The sequence below is a fragment of the Dreissena polymorpha genome, chromosome 13 (assembly GCF_020536995.1).
Source record: "Dreissena polymorpha isolate Duluth1 chromosome 13, UMN_Dpol_1.0, whole genome shotgun sequence".
In the NCBI taxonomy this organism is placed as follows: Eukaryota; Metazoa; Mollusca; class Bivalvia; order Myida; family Dreissenidae; genus Dreissena; species Dreissena polymorpha.
The window spans coordinates 46,401,984-46,418,745 of NC_068367.1; the positions used below are offsets into that span (position 1 = coordinate 46,401,984).

The following is a 16,762-nucleotide window of genomic DNA, read 5'->3' on the forward strand; positions in this document are numbered from 1 at the left end:
AATTCTCCATGGTAACAGTGACCCGACTCCATTGACCATATGAACCGCGTTCTGAGAAAACTGGGCTTAATGCATGTGCGTGAAGTGTCGTCCAGATTAGCCTGTGCAGTCCGCACAGGCTTATCAGGGACGACACTTTCCGCTTTAATGGTATTTTAGTTTCAAGGAAGTCCCTCCTTACAGAAAATCAAGTTTAGGCGGAAAGTGTCACCCCTGATTAGCCTGTGCGGGCTGCACATGCTAGTCTGGGATGACACTTTACGCATATGCATTAAGCCCAGCTTTCTCAGAACAAGGGTCATATTGTAACCTACCTACAGACAAAAATGAAGCCACATTTTCCATCCAAAAATTTATCGCTCGCATTTTATCTACTTTAGAAACCGTGGCATTCTCTTTGACCCGACTGGCCAAACAAAAAGCAACCATACCTACAATTGAATGAGGATATGTCGGATTGTTCGGTGAAGGTGAATAGTACATCTTAGAAGCATTGTTTATTATTAAACTGTCGAGAAACTAACACACAGAAACATAATCTCACTCAGTTAGATGGATGTTTCAGATAAATGTGTTTTTTTTTCCTTTTTATACTTCTTTCTTTCCCAAACTGCCCCTTAAAATAAATATATACTAATTAATTCACGGATCGCGACAATTTGAATTTCACATATGGCGCTTCTTGCATTACCTGTGTGCTAATGTGAAATGTTTTATTTAATGTGTCTTTATGCGCCAAAATTTGCACGAGACGCTTACATTTGCAAAAGTCACCGTTCCGTAAATTGGTCGGAATATGGAACTATGTTCATACATTCACTCTGTATGTCGTTTAAAACATTTTTTAAAATGCTTAACCACCAGCTTTGATCAATTAATTAATGTTTTTTATCTCAAATGTATATGCTCATATACGTATTAGCAAGTGAGAGCAGAAGCTGCAGTTCAACGCAATTACACACAATTTTTTGCACATCCATGTGTAAAAACGTCGTCAAGTGCATTCCAAAGTAATACTTTATCACGTTCAAACATGACTATACAAGGTCATTTTTCCTCGAGCCATATCTTGCCGAGTACATGCTCATTCGGACGGTGTGAGCATACAGATGACAATAACAAAGTGACCTCCCGGTATATATCAAACGCAGTCATTTTCAACACAGTAGTGTTAAACAATGGGTTTGCTATCAAATACTTGTGTGAAATTTGTCTAATCCCCATGATGCTATTATTTGTGTAACAGATGTACTTAATTGAAGCGACTGGAGGCGTCATTAGCACAATGTACCCTTACATCAACTTTTGAGTAAATTTCCTCACCTGTATTAACGTAATTAACTAGTATTTTTCCTCAGGTGCGCCCCGTGTCATTACGCAGTCGCTAAAACATGTACAAAAGCATGCATTCAAAAGAATGAACCACAAAAAGAATGGATTATCATATTGTATTTCATTTAAAATAGTTTCAATTTACCATGTGTATAAATTTATCAATTAATATAAACCACACATGATAGTTTCTCGGTCACCATGTGACAACATACAATACATATATAGGTGCAGAGTGAGGGACCACAGAGAGCGAGACACCTTTGTACACGACCTTTAAAACTTAAATGTCTGTTTGACTTAACAACTATAAAAGTATGGTTAAAAACGTAGTTCTGTCAAGATTTCTTGTACAGCGCTAATGTATGAGTTATACCAGAAAATCAAGGTGCCAACCATACATTTGTATCTACAGTCTACTGGAATTTTGTATCATCAGATTTCTTTCCAATCAACATACAATAGAGCCACGCGCTGTGAAAACAGGGCTTAATGCATGTGCGTCCCAGAATATGACAGCTTTTTCATCCTGCACTGACTTTTATTTAGAAGAAACTTCTTTTTACGAAAAAATTCCATTAAAATGGAAAGTGTCGTCAATGAGTAGACTGCATCTGCAAATCTGGGACGACACTTTAAACACATGCATTTAGCCAGCACATCTCATTTATCAATTTTCATATGAATTCTCGCCAATACTAAAACATTAGTAGACTTTTGATCAGTATCTGAAATACGTGTTATCAGAAAAAATCCAAGGAATCTCTAAATTATTAAATAATTTTGTACTTGCTGGTATAATATTAATTGTTTTCTTTAACCTTCTAATAAATAACGCTAAAGGAATACATTCAGACATTTGCATATGCACATACATATGTTATATTTACACCCTTTATTTTTCTGCAAAAGTAGGGAAAAATCTAGAATCACAAAAGTTACAATCCACTGCTAAATAGAGGCATGCAAGGTGAAAACCCATAGCAGTGTCAAAATAATAAAGTGTTAAAAAGGAAGAATTTTTTAAACAAACACTTGCATATATTTGTTTCATACGGTCTGTTCATTTTCAATTATAAATATGCAAAAATGACAAAAATTTCAACAGTTTTTCACTATTTTTTGTTGACCAGTCAAGAATGGCAGCAGGGGGGAATCAAAACCAATTTGGGCGCAGGTCCGTGTTATTTTGCTCTAGATCTTTTTGTTGTACCAACTGTTTTAGTATAATGATGGGTGATTATTAACTGTCATAACTGCATGACATTCTCGTTTAAGAAAGAATAATTTCACACTTTTTTATCAAAAGTAGCAAATTCAATATAGAATTCTCACTTAAAACTCTAGGAGTATATCAATAAATTAAACGAGAGAAATAAAATAGAAAGATTGTGACAAAAAGTATCATTGAGGTCACACAATATATAGTTTCTCACAATTAACAAGTACAAACTAAACACGAAACACATAATTAAACTCATCTGAGAATTTCAGTTACACAGAATATTGCACAATGCTTGACCACGATGCACACACATGTACATGAATATACACACAAAGGTACATGGAATAATGTCAGATCAGGTAAGTTTAAATCAATGTGTGACTGTAAACCACAGACCTGAAAGTCAGCTGTGAGTAAAAAAAAGTTCTGGCATGTGTATGATATAAATTTTGATGTCAATTAATAAATAAAATTAATACTACATTGTGTGTAATAATAGCATGATTACAAGAGTAAGTACGCTTTATGAATATCTTTATTTGGTCAAACAGATATAAGTTTCTGATTTCTTCCCATTTATATACTGTACATAATGCCCACACTGAAAATATTGATAAAGAACAGAGTAAATTGTGTATACATTATTAATTATCTTAGCAAAAAAATTAGGTTTGAAAAATAACTTGGAATGGTGCAACTTAAGTATGTAAATTTTCCTTTTCTTCATTATCAATTCTTACATAAAGTTAAGGATTTAAAAAAAATACTTTCCACAAATATGTGAACATTTTTTCATTATCAAACACAAGTTATATTAGTAATTACAAGTACATGACAACCATTCTTGATTACACAAATCTGTAAGCATCATTTTCCAGCAAGCAACTTGTGTGCTACCAGTAATCAAAACAAAAACTAAATATACTAAAAAGACTCAGCAATAAATATCAAAGAACTGTACTCAAGTAAAAGTCTCTTTGCACAATTGTAAGTTTTTAAAATAAAATGGTTTCACAATTCTGAGATGTTGTATTATTATGTTTATGCATAAATTGCAAAATGATGCTTCCAGACTCAAACATTTACTTTTACAATGTATTAACTAATTCTTAAACCGCTGCATTAGTGGATAAATTATTCAATTTCTATATTCGTCACTAACCACATCATATACAGAGAGTAAAATGTGAAGTTATCTAAAATGAAAAGTAATACATGTATAATGAATTTGAAAATGGAAATTTGGCAATAATATACCATTTAATGAAAGTATTGTCTGGCAAGTAAAATTTAACAGCTCTGATGTGATTAAATTCTGGCTTCATAACATCATAAATAGCTGTTCATACTGAACACTTTGTTATTCATGCATGCTATAACATTTACCAATCTAATACCGTACTCCAACTGAAAATAAGTTGAACATTTTCTTTCCATAAAAATCTTTTCAGCAGAAGATAGCAACCAAACGTGGCTACTTCACTTGTTCACTATCACTATTGGCCCTATTAATCCCCTTTTTGAGAATATTTATTCAAGGTTATACATTTGTACACCAGTGCATGAGTGTGAAAGGTCCATTTACATGTTCAACCAACTATGCAATTCAGTTCAAAGTCAGATACCATAGTTCCAGGTCCTTTTATGCCCCTAACAAACATCAAATGCTTTGAAGAACTTATTTCTCCAACATACAACTGTATTTTCTTCACTAGCGCGGTCTGAAGACATTTAAATCTTCCCATGTCCAATAATCCTAAGAATTGTAGAAGTTCAAGTTACAGTTGTGTGGTCAATTCCATGTCCAGCATATTGACGATATCTAAACCACCCCGTTCTAGAAATGAACCCTTCAATTTACTATCAAGTACTTGTAAACAGGGCTTTTGCAGCTGGTACCTTTGTTGTATTCTGGTATTCAATATTATAAATTCTACATCAGCAACTTACACTGACATTTTTTTACGAAAATCGTCCCTAGCTGTTGCAGATAGGAAACCTTGGAATAACTTGCAGCATGCAATGACTCTCCGACTGAGCTGATTTTTCAGAGCTGACTTTTATTCTTTTTATTAAATAACACCAACTCTGATGGTTGCGAAATAAGATTCCAGTTTGTGTGGATACACATGTTCAGAAGATGTCGTTATTGCGTCCCATTGGAACCAGATTTTCCACCCTTCTACGTTGACTCCTCCTTACTGCATCAGCCCTTCTATATGGCTCGTTTTTCAAATCTAAAGTAACAACAATATTCTACTTTGGTATTGTCATAAGCAAATTTAGCAGTGACATGGAAATTATGTGCCTGCATTTCAGGTCTTGGAAATTTAAGTGTTTGGGGAAAAATCCTTTTTCTCTTTTACACAGATATGTTACAATTGTAATATTTGTTAGAAGGGATTTGATAAGAACAAGTAAGATTTGTTAAAACCCCTGATAAGTCAATTATATATAATATTTGTACCTACCCAAATCATTTCTAATATATCTAGACAGTGTGTAAAAACGTGTTGATATCAACTACAACTGATATTTACAGTACAGTTAATTTTTGTAATTGAAATCAGGCTTTCTGTTTGATGTTTTGTGACCAAGCGAACACAGTTTTGAAGTGAAAACTCCATGACCAACATACCCAGCAGGATGTCCTCCAGAGCACCGTGATAGACCTCATCCTTGTTCAGTAGCTTCTTATCCTTGATCTGACGGTTTCTCTGCTTCAGCTCAGACACCATAGCCTCCTGGGTACCATATGGTAAATAATCATGGTAATAACTTAAAAATTGAAGCATAGCCACAGGGTGTATATTGTACTGTGCCTTCTGGGTACAAAGGTACAAATGGTTATATCAATAAGATTTACAATTTGAAGATAGCCTTGTAACATGGGGTATATTGGCATATGCCGTATTGTGCAGACCTTAACACTTTCTTCCTATTCAGCAAACCAAACTAGACTTAATTGCTTTTTGGTGACTGCACAACACTTTAACATGTATTACCCACTAAAAGGAAGACCCGCAGAGTGTTTATTTTGAAGTTCAAGAGATCCATGAATTATGTGAAGATCTTCCAGCACCCCTACACATTTAAGTTTTAATCATCAAACATAGAGTTTAGGTGAAATATCTAGCTATTTATTGTACACTGGATTTGTATTTATTTTGTTGCTTTCATGTGAGGCAAGAGATACCCAGAGCACCCCAAGGTTAGTGGGGTGTGACCCTGGTCCCTTAAAGTAAGATTTCAGCATAGGTATCAACAACTGTTCTTTTCAACAAAAGTTTTAGCAAAAAAAATGTGTTCAGATTCTTCAACATAACCTGAGTTTAAGACCTTTTTTAAGCAGACAAAAACATCTTAAAACATGCATTGAGAGTAACTCAAAAAGTGTTAAACACATCTGCCAGCAGACGGTTTTCAAGCCACAAAAAAGTGGCAAAACTTTTTTGGGGCCAGGGAAACTTCTGAGTCAGGTGTGCTTACCTGTGCTATTTTCTTGTCCTTCTTGTTGTTCACCATGGCCATCTCGTCATGTCCGTACACCGAGTTCTCCAGTTTACGTCGTCTCTCATTGTCCAGATACGCTTGCTACAAAATGGGGTAACAGGGAAAATTATAGGTTGGTGTGGAATATGGAGAAGTGTTTCTGGTTAAACATTAAACATCAGAATGAACATGCCTGAATGTCTATAAGTAGATAGATCAAAATGAGCCCTGCTCTGAAAACAACAACAAGCATAACCCTTTACCACTCAGAAATGCACTTTGACCCATTTGAAGTCCTTTAGAAAATCAAATTTAAGTCCTTTTAAGGCATTTCTTTCTAAATTCAAGTTTTAAAGGCTTCATTTCCAACCCTTAAAAACTGATGAGCAGCAAACAGCATAAAACCTGAATAGACTGTTAGTTACTTGCAGGCTGTTCTGGTTTTATGCTGTTTGCATATAGCCATTTTCACTTTGCCGCTGAGTGGGAATGGAATAATGCATGTGAGCACAGTATCACCAAGATGAGCATGCCGAGTCCTCACATCTTATCAGGGATGATACTTTCTGCATACGCTCGATATTTATTTACAAAAGACTTTGATTATTTTTTCCATAAACGTGGATAGCGTCATCTTTGATCAGTCTGTGCAGATTGCACAGGCTTATCTGGGGACATACTTAACCCAAATGCATTTGGCACGGTTTTCCCAGAACAAAGCTAATATGAATGTTCACTTATTTACAAATTTCTCAATTGCAGTTATGAAATAATCTAAACAAGACTATTGCCAAGTAATATAAGTCCCCTACCGGCTCCACCATTGTCAGAAATTCCACCAATTTTCAGAAAAAAATAATATATTTGTTTCCATAGCAACCAAAATTTTTCACGTAGGAACAAAATGAAATGACGTGCATAATGTCCATATTGCCATCTATCCATGTTTCAAGTTTCATGAAAAAATAATAAGAACTTTAAAAAATTTCAAAGGATCCAGAAAACCACCATTTTTATAAGTATTTCTAGTCTATTTGTTGCCATAGCAACCAGAATTTTTGACGTAAGAACAAAATGAAATGATGTGCATAATGTCCATATTGCCATCTATCCATGTTTCAAGTTTCATGAAAAAATATTAAGAACTTTCAAAGTTATCGCAGGATCCAGAAAAGTGTGACAGACTGACTGACTGACGGAGCAAAAACCATAAGTCCCCTCCGGTGAAACCGGTAGGGCTTCATGCTCAGGTGAGCTAATAACATTTCTGCAGTAACTTACCTTAAATGCGTTCACAAAACGAACAAACTGTGCAAAAAACGTAGATGGTGATACAGATCTTGGACTTTCTCCAAAATATTCAACTACTCTTGTGTAAGCATCCTGTAAAATAAGGGAAAACATTGAGTTATATAACTAATAGTTTAAGTGATCCTCTTTTAATTCTTAAATTACTGAGAACACTTTTTTTTCTTAGAAAACTAAATTGGGGATTAAATATGACCAACAGAAGACTTTTATCTGACATACAATTACAAAATAAGTCGATTAAATCCTGTTGGGACAGTTAAGATTTAATTTTTCCAATAAACAAGAATTGTACCACAATCTGACAAATGTTTTGACAATAATTAAGCTACCAGTTAAGGTTTGGGAAAAAAAAATTCATATGTAATTGGGATGTAAAAAGCAACAATTATTTTAGTCTGTACGAAAACAGAAATAATCAAGTCAGAATAACACATCACCAGGATGCAGGATCACATGACTTTGTAGGGTTCACAATTAAACATTAATGGATGTTAACACAACTGTAAATGCAGTTTTGTTTCAAACACAAACGTTTTTGAAACAATTTTTCTTAAGAATTTCAACTAGTGCATAAAAGACAGATTGTTATGCTGCTTATGGAAATGTGATATACATCAGAATTACTTTATTTAATAAGCCAGTGCACTTGGTCAAAAATTTGATGTGTATAGCATTCATGTACACGGTTATGCTGCAGGCAGCATGAATTATTTGCAATGATTTCAAGCGTATTCAATAATTTACTCTTACATCTTATGATATCGTCACAAACTGCAAGAAAAACTGTCTTGTATGCACTAAAGATTTTTGCAAATATATTTAAAAAACTTGAGTTATTTGCCAACTTAAGTTTTAAATGATTTGTTTACATTTTGTCCAGCCCGTGTGTATACCCCAGTGAACATCATTGATCCTGAACCATGATAACTAGCTTTTTCAACACCCTATAGCAGTTACCTGTGCTGTTTTCACATCACTGAGAAGCTTGCGTAATTTATCTTCCGAGTTAGCGAGGAAGTCTTTAAGAATCACAGGCTGGTCCCTTGACGACCGTCGCAGATCAGACTCCTTCTTTGTGAGCTCCATGCCCTTCTCCAGCTCATGAATATCCGTGGTAATGTTTTCCATGGAAACTGAAAAGGAGTATTCAGGGTGTAATTTAACCCTTTACCTCAGATTCGCATTTTGACGGTTTTGTAGTCTCTAATTAGTTCAAATTAATTATAGACCTTTCATACCATATTCAAGTTTCAAAGTTGTCATTTCCAAACCTAAGATACCGATGAGCAGCAAACAGCATAACACCTGAACAGACTGCGAGATCTTGCAGGCTGTTCTAGTTTCATGCTTTTTGAATATAGCCATTTTAATCCTCCTTCTAAGTGGGAAAGGGTTTAGAACCAGAGGAAAATGTTCTGCCCCACTTACAGAGATCAACTAAACTAATCTGTATATTTATAGATCCACTTAAGCTTATAACTATTTGTATTATTAGTTTGACATTTAAAGGGATGAAATCAGCTGAAATGAGGAGAAATTATTCCCTGCTTTAGCAGTAGTTGCAACAACAGAAACACAATTGCAGGGCCCTCGTTTTGCACTTTTTACTGCCGAATATCGGCGGCTTGCCACCATGAAAAAAGTATACTTTTTTTCCCTATTTCGGCTAAAAAATCCCCCCCCTCCAAAAAAATAAATCTTTTTTTTCTTGTATACCTAAGTTGCCAGCTGGTATCGTGCTCCAAACCTTTGATTAAATGTATATTAATGTAACTCACATTAAAATATAGCAATTTTAGTTGTTGAATGGTTGGTGAAAAGATCTTCTGTAAATCCCCTTTTCGCCCAAAACAACGCGAAATTCTCCCCTCTAAGGGCCTTGGCCCCAATCCCCCAAAGTGAAGCAAGGGCCCTGAATTGGTATAGTAGAAGGGTTCAGATAACTGCCTTACAATTACTATGCTTTTATTTCCCATTCCAGCTTGTCAAAAGTGGATCTGGACAATCCAGTGCAACATGAAGTCATTGAACATTAATATCTCACATATTTACACCTGGGTGGAGCAAAGTTTATGTGAGTTATCCAGATATATTGAAGAGGAATATTTACACCCAGTTTAATTGTTACTAATATTTTATTTTTTTAGATTTAACCTAATGATTGAGTTTTGATAACATTTGACCCGAATTTGAACATGGCCTAGATTTTGTAAATAATAACTCTCTGACCAAGTTGCATTAAGACTTAATGAAGTTTGACAAATGTTTGTTAAATTTATATTTATTTTAAGCACACTATTTAATCTTCTACAGGCTCTAAAGCTGTTCCTAGTTTGTCCTTGTTTTCGTTATTTTACCTTGTTTTTTTTGCGTAGCTGTCCAACCCAGTTTCTTCTCTTACACTTTTACACTTGTGTACAAAAGACAAAGACATGCGACCATAGCTTACCTAGTGCTGCCTTCTCAATGAATCGTAGTTCTGCTTCAAATGTGAGAACTTCAGGAAACTTATTCTGGACGGTGTCCACCAGGAAATGCATCAACGTCAGCTTCTTATCTGCCGTCTTGGTATCCATGAGCTGAATTTATAAGCATTTTCATTGACATGGTTCTATGAGCCTTGTTATGAGAAAACTGGGCTAAATGCATGTGCGTAAAGTGTTGTCCCAGATAAGCCTGTGCAGTCTACTTTTATGGAGTTTTTGTTTAAAATTAGTCTCTTCCTGGTAAAAATTCAGCTGCCAACATCTTACAAGTGGTTTCAGATAATGTCTATTTAAAGAATATAGTTTTGTTTCAAATGGATGAAATACAAATATATTTCAATAGGAAACAAGCAAATTAATTGAATTGATATCCCCCCCCCCCCCCAATATACTTCTGGACTCAAAAGTTTTCTGGACAGATGGACAACGCCAACGTGCATCATCCTCTTATCCATATATATACTCATACCAAGTTTTAACGAAATCCGTCAAAGCACTTCCAAGATATGGCTCCGGTCACACAAAAAAGCATTTTTTCAAGATACAAAGGGCCATAACTCCGTTATTATCTAATGGTGTACAATGCCATTTGGCATGCATCATCCTCTTATCAACATATATACTCGTGTTAAGTTTCCATGAAATCTGCCAAAGCACTTCCAAGATATGACTCCAGACACAAAAAGCATTTTTTCAAGATACAAAGGGCCATAACTCTGTAATTAACTCATGGTGTACAATGCCATTTGGCATGCATCATCCTCTTATCCACATATATACTCATACCAAGTTTCAATGAAATCCGCCAAAGCACTTCCAAGATATATCTCCGAACACAAAAGTGCCGGACGGAAAGACGGATGGACGCAAAATGTCAAAACAATATCACCCGCCTATGGGGGAGGATAATAACCTGAAAACAATATACTGGCTTATTACCTACTGGCTATATTATTTCATAGTGAACTCCTTTCCCAATGACATAATGAACACTGGCCAAAGACATTTTACTTGCAAATGACCTACTAGCTTCATTATTTCATAGTTTACTGCCAACTTTCCCAATTAAATTATGAAAACTGGCCCGAGACATTTTACTGGCATGTGACCTACCATGTCTGAGACAGTTTACAGGCATGTGACCTACCATTTCTGAGACAGTTTACTGGCATGTGACCTACCATTTCTGAGACAGTTTACTGGCATGTGACCTACAATTTCTGAGACAGTTTACTGGCATGTGACCTACCATGTCTGAGACAGTTTACTGGCATGTGACCTACCATGTCTGAGACAGTTTACTGGAATGTTACCTACCATGTCAAGACTCTGCAGTTTGAAGCCATACACAGCCCCACGTTTAGCACTGTTCATGTAGTTACCAAAGGCAAGAATGATCTGCAAAACACAACATGGTCAAAGTGTATTAACTTGGTTTGTTAATTGGTTGATTTTTTAAACACATTGTTACAAAATTGAAATGTTAAGAGTGACAATGTATTTAAACAGAATAGTTTATTATACTTTACCATGCTAGATGTGTAAATAAAATATAGAAATATTCTTTCTGAGCAAATATGGAAAATCAATCATAAACAACTTCTTAAAACCTGTAAGTACAGTTATAAACTAACATTACATAGTTACAGCTTGGAAGAATAGTACCAAATTAAGTCAAGAAACATCTTTTTCAATAATTCATATCTACATAATGAGTTAACAAACTAAGTCATACTTGTTTTCTATAGACAAAAACTATGTTAAAGTGATGTAAATCTTACCTCTAAGAGTTTTCTAACTTTCTGTGAATTTCTCAACGACATTGATGCAGCTATACATGCATTGATTTGCTTGAAAAAAGTAGAAAAGATTTATTAAAATTCTGCATATAAATAAAACAAAAAAAATCAGATTCCACATACCGGTATATTCATTGTAAAAAATTAAGAAAAGAAATAGACGCTAACAAGACGCCAAGCGTCCCCAACCAGCTCCACCAGTCAGAATTTTTTTCTTCTTGCCATAGCAACCAGAATTTTGACGTAGGGACAAAATAAAACAAGGGACAAAATTGTCACAAAACCAGGTTTTCATTGTGAAAAAAAAATCTGATAAAGGGAGAAAACTCAAACTGAACTTTTGAAATGAACAAACAAAATAAACCCCCTTTGTAAGTTTGTTTTTAAAAAAAATCTATTTTTAGTCGTGGCGACCTTGACATTGGAGATATTGACGTGATTCTTTCGTGCGACACACCGTCCCATGATGGTGAACAAATGTGCCAAATGATTTTAAAATCTCACAATGAATGACATAGTTATGGCCAGGACAAGCTCATTTATGGCCATTTTTGACCTTTGAACTCAAAGTGTGACCTTGACCTTGGAGATATCGACGTAATTATTTCGCGCGACACACCGTCCAATGATGGTGAACAAATGTGCCAAATGATTTTAAAATCTGACAATGAACGACATAGTTATGGCCCGGACAAGCTTGTTCCGCCCGCCCGCCAGCCCGCCCGCCAGCCCGCCCGCATTCGCCAATCTAATAACCAGTTTTTTCCTTCGGAAAACCTGGTTAATGACTAGCATAATCTCCATATTGCCATCTGACCATGTTTCAAGTTTCATGAATGAATATTAAGAACTTTTAAAGTTATCGCAGGATCCAGAAAAGTGTGACAGACAGGCAGACATACAGACGGACAGACATTCAGACAGAGAGACAGACAGACAGACTCACAGACAGATGCACAGAGCGCAAACCATAAGTCCCCTCCCGGAAATTAGTTTACCGGTACTTGGCAATTGGTACAAAATTAGAGACTATGATAATAGGATTAGAAACAAAACAAACTACCTAAGGGAGTTAGACAAACTGGCCATATTACCTCCTTTTCCTAGACCCTGCCATGTTCTACATGGACATTATATGTTAAATTTTAAACCTATATAAGCATACTCACAAAAATGTATCAGTGAAATTGCTGTTACATTTTATGAATGAACTTAAATCCATCAACAAAAACAGGATGCAATTACACTATTGCAAGATAATCCTTTGCAAAACACGAGGGCCATGGTACTTTAGGCGCTCACCTGAGACCCAAAGGAACCCGACCATTCTGAAAAAGCTTAAGTTAATTAATTAAGATTGAACCAAAAAAGTATCTTCTAGAGTATAAACATATTTTTTTATTTGACCTAGTGACCTAGTTTTTAGGTTGACATTACCCATTTTCAATCTCAGCCGAGATACATTAGGACAAATGTTCTGACCAAGTTTCATGAAGATTGACCAATAAATGTGGCTATAATAGTGTTTACAAGTTTTCTCAATAACCATGTTAGGAACCCCCCCCCCCCCCCCCCCCCCCCCCTGGTGGCCATGTTTTTAAACAAACCAGAAGAATTGTTGAATTGTTGAAATCAACTGAGAAGTCATTAGATCAACTGTTCTGACTAAAGTTCAATTATATTGCACTAAAAATATGACTTCCAAAGTGTAAACAAGGTTTTACTACAGCATACAAGGAAAAATGCCACACCCCTGGCACCCAACTAACCATAATCATTTTGTAACTCAGCAGAGCTATCATAAGAACAAATATTCTGACCAAGTTTCATACAAATTGAACTATAAATGTGACTTTTAGAGTGTAAACAATGTTGTGCGCAGGTGAGACCGTGAGCTAAAAAAAGGCTATGTACCAACTTGGCTGGTAAAATATATGTTACAGTATATTCTGCTTACTGGCTGTAAATGGTGAACATCATCGTGGAAGTTGGATATGAAACTCATCACCTGTAGCCTCTGTTGAAGACGATCTACCTTGGTCAGCTGGAAACAATGGCACAGGCATGTTATATAACAGTACTTTATGCAGTTCAGGGATAATTAACATATATTTTAATTACAGTTTCGAAACACTTGTTGTTTCAGAACTGTATGTCAAAAGGACATATAACAGTTTTCTCAGAAAATCAAGCGGCTATCACACATTTTAGGGGCAAATTGCTCTTATATAGTACATACACTACCTCAAGTAAAAAAAAACAGACCTACACTAAATTTTAAGTTTTTTCCCACTGATTCACTGTCCATTGTTCACCTAACAAACAAAGTCTGAAATTTGGTTGCAAGATGTACTTGACCCATATTTGTTATGAGGTTCCAAAATACTGTTCAAAGAAAATATTTTTATTTTATGCTTTCCGGTGGTTTATAGAGAAATATCAGTAAATTAAAACTGATAATTTCACTGTTTCAAACAGTGAAAATTAACAGTGAAAATTATCAATAATTTTCACTGTTTACTGTAAAAGGACGTCATTTTTTTAACGAAATGACGTCATTATCCCAGCAAAATTCTTTAGTTAAACTAGTAAACAATGTATATAAACGGTGAAAAAAGCATGAAATAGAATTGGTGGAATATCGATTTTAATTCACTCGTGATCATAGAAAATATATATTTTATATGATCACTTGTGAATTAAAATCAATAATCCACCGAATCCAACTAATATCCTCTAATAATGAGTCAATATAATTTTTATTAGTTTTTCCAAAAATAGTTCATACATATGTCTGAGCTCGGTTCAGCATAGATTGCAGTATGATATCATGAAGTAAATAATACCAGATCATGTAACATGTTCGGAGATTGGGACAAAAACTTAAAGTAAGGTTAAATATCTCTATGGCGAACAGGAAAAAAACTTAAAGTAAAAAAATAATAAAAATTCAAGTAAGGTCAACATAGTATGAGTTGGAAACTTTGAAAAAATGTGTATCATATTGTATGAAATATCTTGGATCACAAATGGTATAGGGAAAAGCTTACAAGGCACAAGGTGATAAGCTGGACAGTTTGGTGACATTTAAGTTTAGATGAAGAATATTCTTTTTAGCTCGATAAAAATCAAATGCCTTTGGCTTATTGAAACGCTCCAAAGTCTGTTTTCTGGGTAGAACTAGTACTTGGTGTCATTGGGAAGATGTAAAGAATGCTCCCACAGTGGGAACCCATGACCATCGAGTTGATAGGCGGACACCATATCTACAGCACTACATTACGGCAGTCTATAAAGGGGACATAGGCGGACACCATATCTACAGCACTACATTACGGCAGTCTATAAAGGGGACATTTCAATCAGCATAATCCAAGGAATGGTTTATTATGTCAATATCTACACTACCTGTAACATGAACTTGTCTTCATCGGACAGCAGCTCAAGTGGTTTCTTGTCTCTTTCATACGTACGTAACAGCTTCACCTATAAAATATGCAGTCAGCACTAAATCAAACTTCAACTATGACAGAATATACATTCTCTACTATGTCAAACTTCAGCCTTTAAAGAAATATGCAGTCAGTACTACTTGAAACTTCACCAATTAAGGAATATGCATGCATTAGTACTGGAAACTTCACTGATGACAAAATATTTAATCAATAAATCGATGATAGAATACTTAATCAATAGAGTGTAATGGTAAACAGATTTATTGCTAATATTGTGAGCACACTTCAAGGTTAGTCTGGTATACCAGTACAGCGTACCTCTTGGTCGTTGGGCAGGACTGTCTGTAGAATATCCACCACCTCTATAGACAGCATCTTCAGGTCAACACTGAAACAGTAACAGCTTGTCTGTAATATTGTTACCACTTCCCCGCTCAGTAGCAAATGGCGATATGCAACCAGCATAAACCAGTACAGCCTGCAAGTAATGGCTATATGCAACCAGCATAAAACCAGTACAGCCTGCAAGTAACTTGCCGTCTGTTCAGGTTTTATACTGTTTGCTGCTCATCAGTACCTTATACTTGAGAATAAAGCCTTTAGAACTTTAATTCAGTAAAAACAGTCCTAAAAATTTATTTCATTTTCTGGTGGCCTACAAATGCATCAAAGTGCGAGTCTGAGTGTTAAAGCAGGGGTTAACGTAAGAAATTGACACTCACTTGCCCGGGGGGCAAGTTACTTTGAACATCTACTTGCCCTCAATAAAAACTGGTTGCCCTATTTTGAAGTCAATTTTTTATTGTCATTTGATCTTTAAAGCATTGATACACATGAATTATTATGCTAGATTTAATTTCAGCTATATTCAATGTATCAAAAATAAAATAATAATCATTTTTATAATGTAAAGTTGTCAACAAAACAAAATCTGGACAGTTTTATTTCATTAAATAGTCACTATTGGATACAATTCATATGAAGAGTTTATTACTATTAAAATTTTTAAACGGTATACTTGTCACTATATCTATACAAGTTATGGCATAGATTAAAAGGGGGAAGGCTTAAAACAAATTTTTTAAATAAAATTCATTTTAATTATTAAATACTTACCTGTTATCGTATGCTTATACTTTCCAAGGGGAAATAACTCATCCGGAATTTTAACTGGGAATCCGCCACCTCAATACCGTAATACAGGCCAGGTTAAACATAGTGCAATGCAACCTAGCCAAAAATCGGTAACCAACCCTCAATATTCTTTCAATATATATACAAAAATATTAATCGAATAGCGGGGTGGGAGGTGGGACTTACCGATAACAGGTAAGTATTTAATAATTAAAATGAATTTTATTTAAAAAATTTGTTTTAATGTCATAAATACTGACCTGTTATCGTATGCTGATTTTGCAGCTGCGGTGGGAAGGTTCGTATATATTTTCCCAACACAGTAGAACCCATAAACAGGGTTATCAGCTAATGATATCAAGTAATCTTCGTTAAAACGGTATTAATTATGACTTCTCACTACCGTTAGTGAAACCACAACAAGCCCAAACGTATACAAATTGTATTGTTGGCACTTCAGAAAACGAAGATAAAAAGATGACAAGGTGGTCGGATTCCTCCAGTTAACAGCTTAGAGCACGTCAAAAA

General features: G+C 35.1%; 1 protein-coding gene across 5 annotated transcripts in view; it reads right to left on the minus strand.

Annotated features, from left to right (window-relative positions):
* Positions 1-1,434: 1,434 nt before the first annotated feature.
* Positions 1,435-16,762, minus strand: part of LOC127854986 (formin-like protein) — an 82,203-nt gene continuing 66,875 nt past the window's right edge. For all 5 annotated transcript variants that reach the window (XM_052390201.1, XM_052390198.1, XM_052390199.1 and 2 more), the window contains 11 exons: positions 15,419-15,488; positions 15,054-15,131; positions 13,603-13,689; positions 11,628-11,696; positions 11,164-11,244; positions 9,810-9,939; positions 8,318-8,493; positions 7,331-7,432; positions 6,047-6,151; positions 5,196-5,301; positions 1,435-4,794 (listed from right to left, as the gene is read on the minus strand). In XM_052390201.1, the coding sequence (XP_052246161.1) occupies positions 4,691-4,794; positions 5,196-5,301; positions 6,047-6,151; positions 7,331-7,432; positions 8,318-8,493; positions 9,810-9,939; positions 11,164-11,244; positions 11,628-11,696; positions 13,603-13,689; positions 15,054-15,131; positions 15,419-15,488 (1,108 nt within the window). In that variant the 3' untranslated portion in view covers positions 1,435-4,690. The remainder of the gene's footprint in view (positions 4,795-5,195; positions 5,302-6,046; positions 6,152-7,330; positions 7,433-8,317; positions 8,494-9,809; positions 9,940-11,163; positions 11,245-11,627; positions 11,697-13,602; positions 13,690-15,053; positions 15,132-15,418; positions 15,489-16,762) is intronic.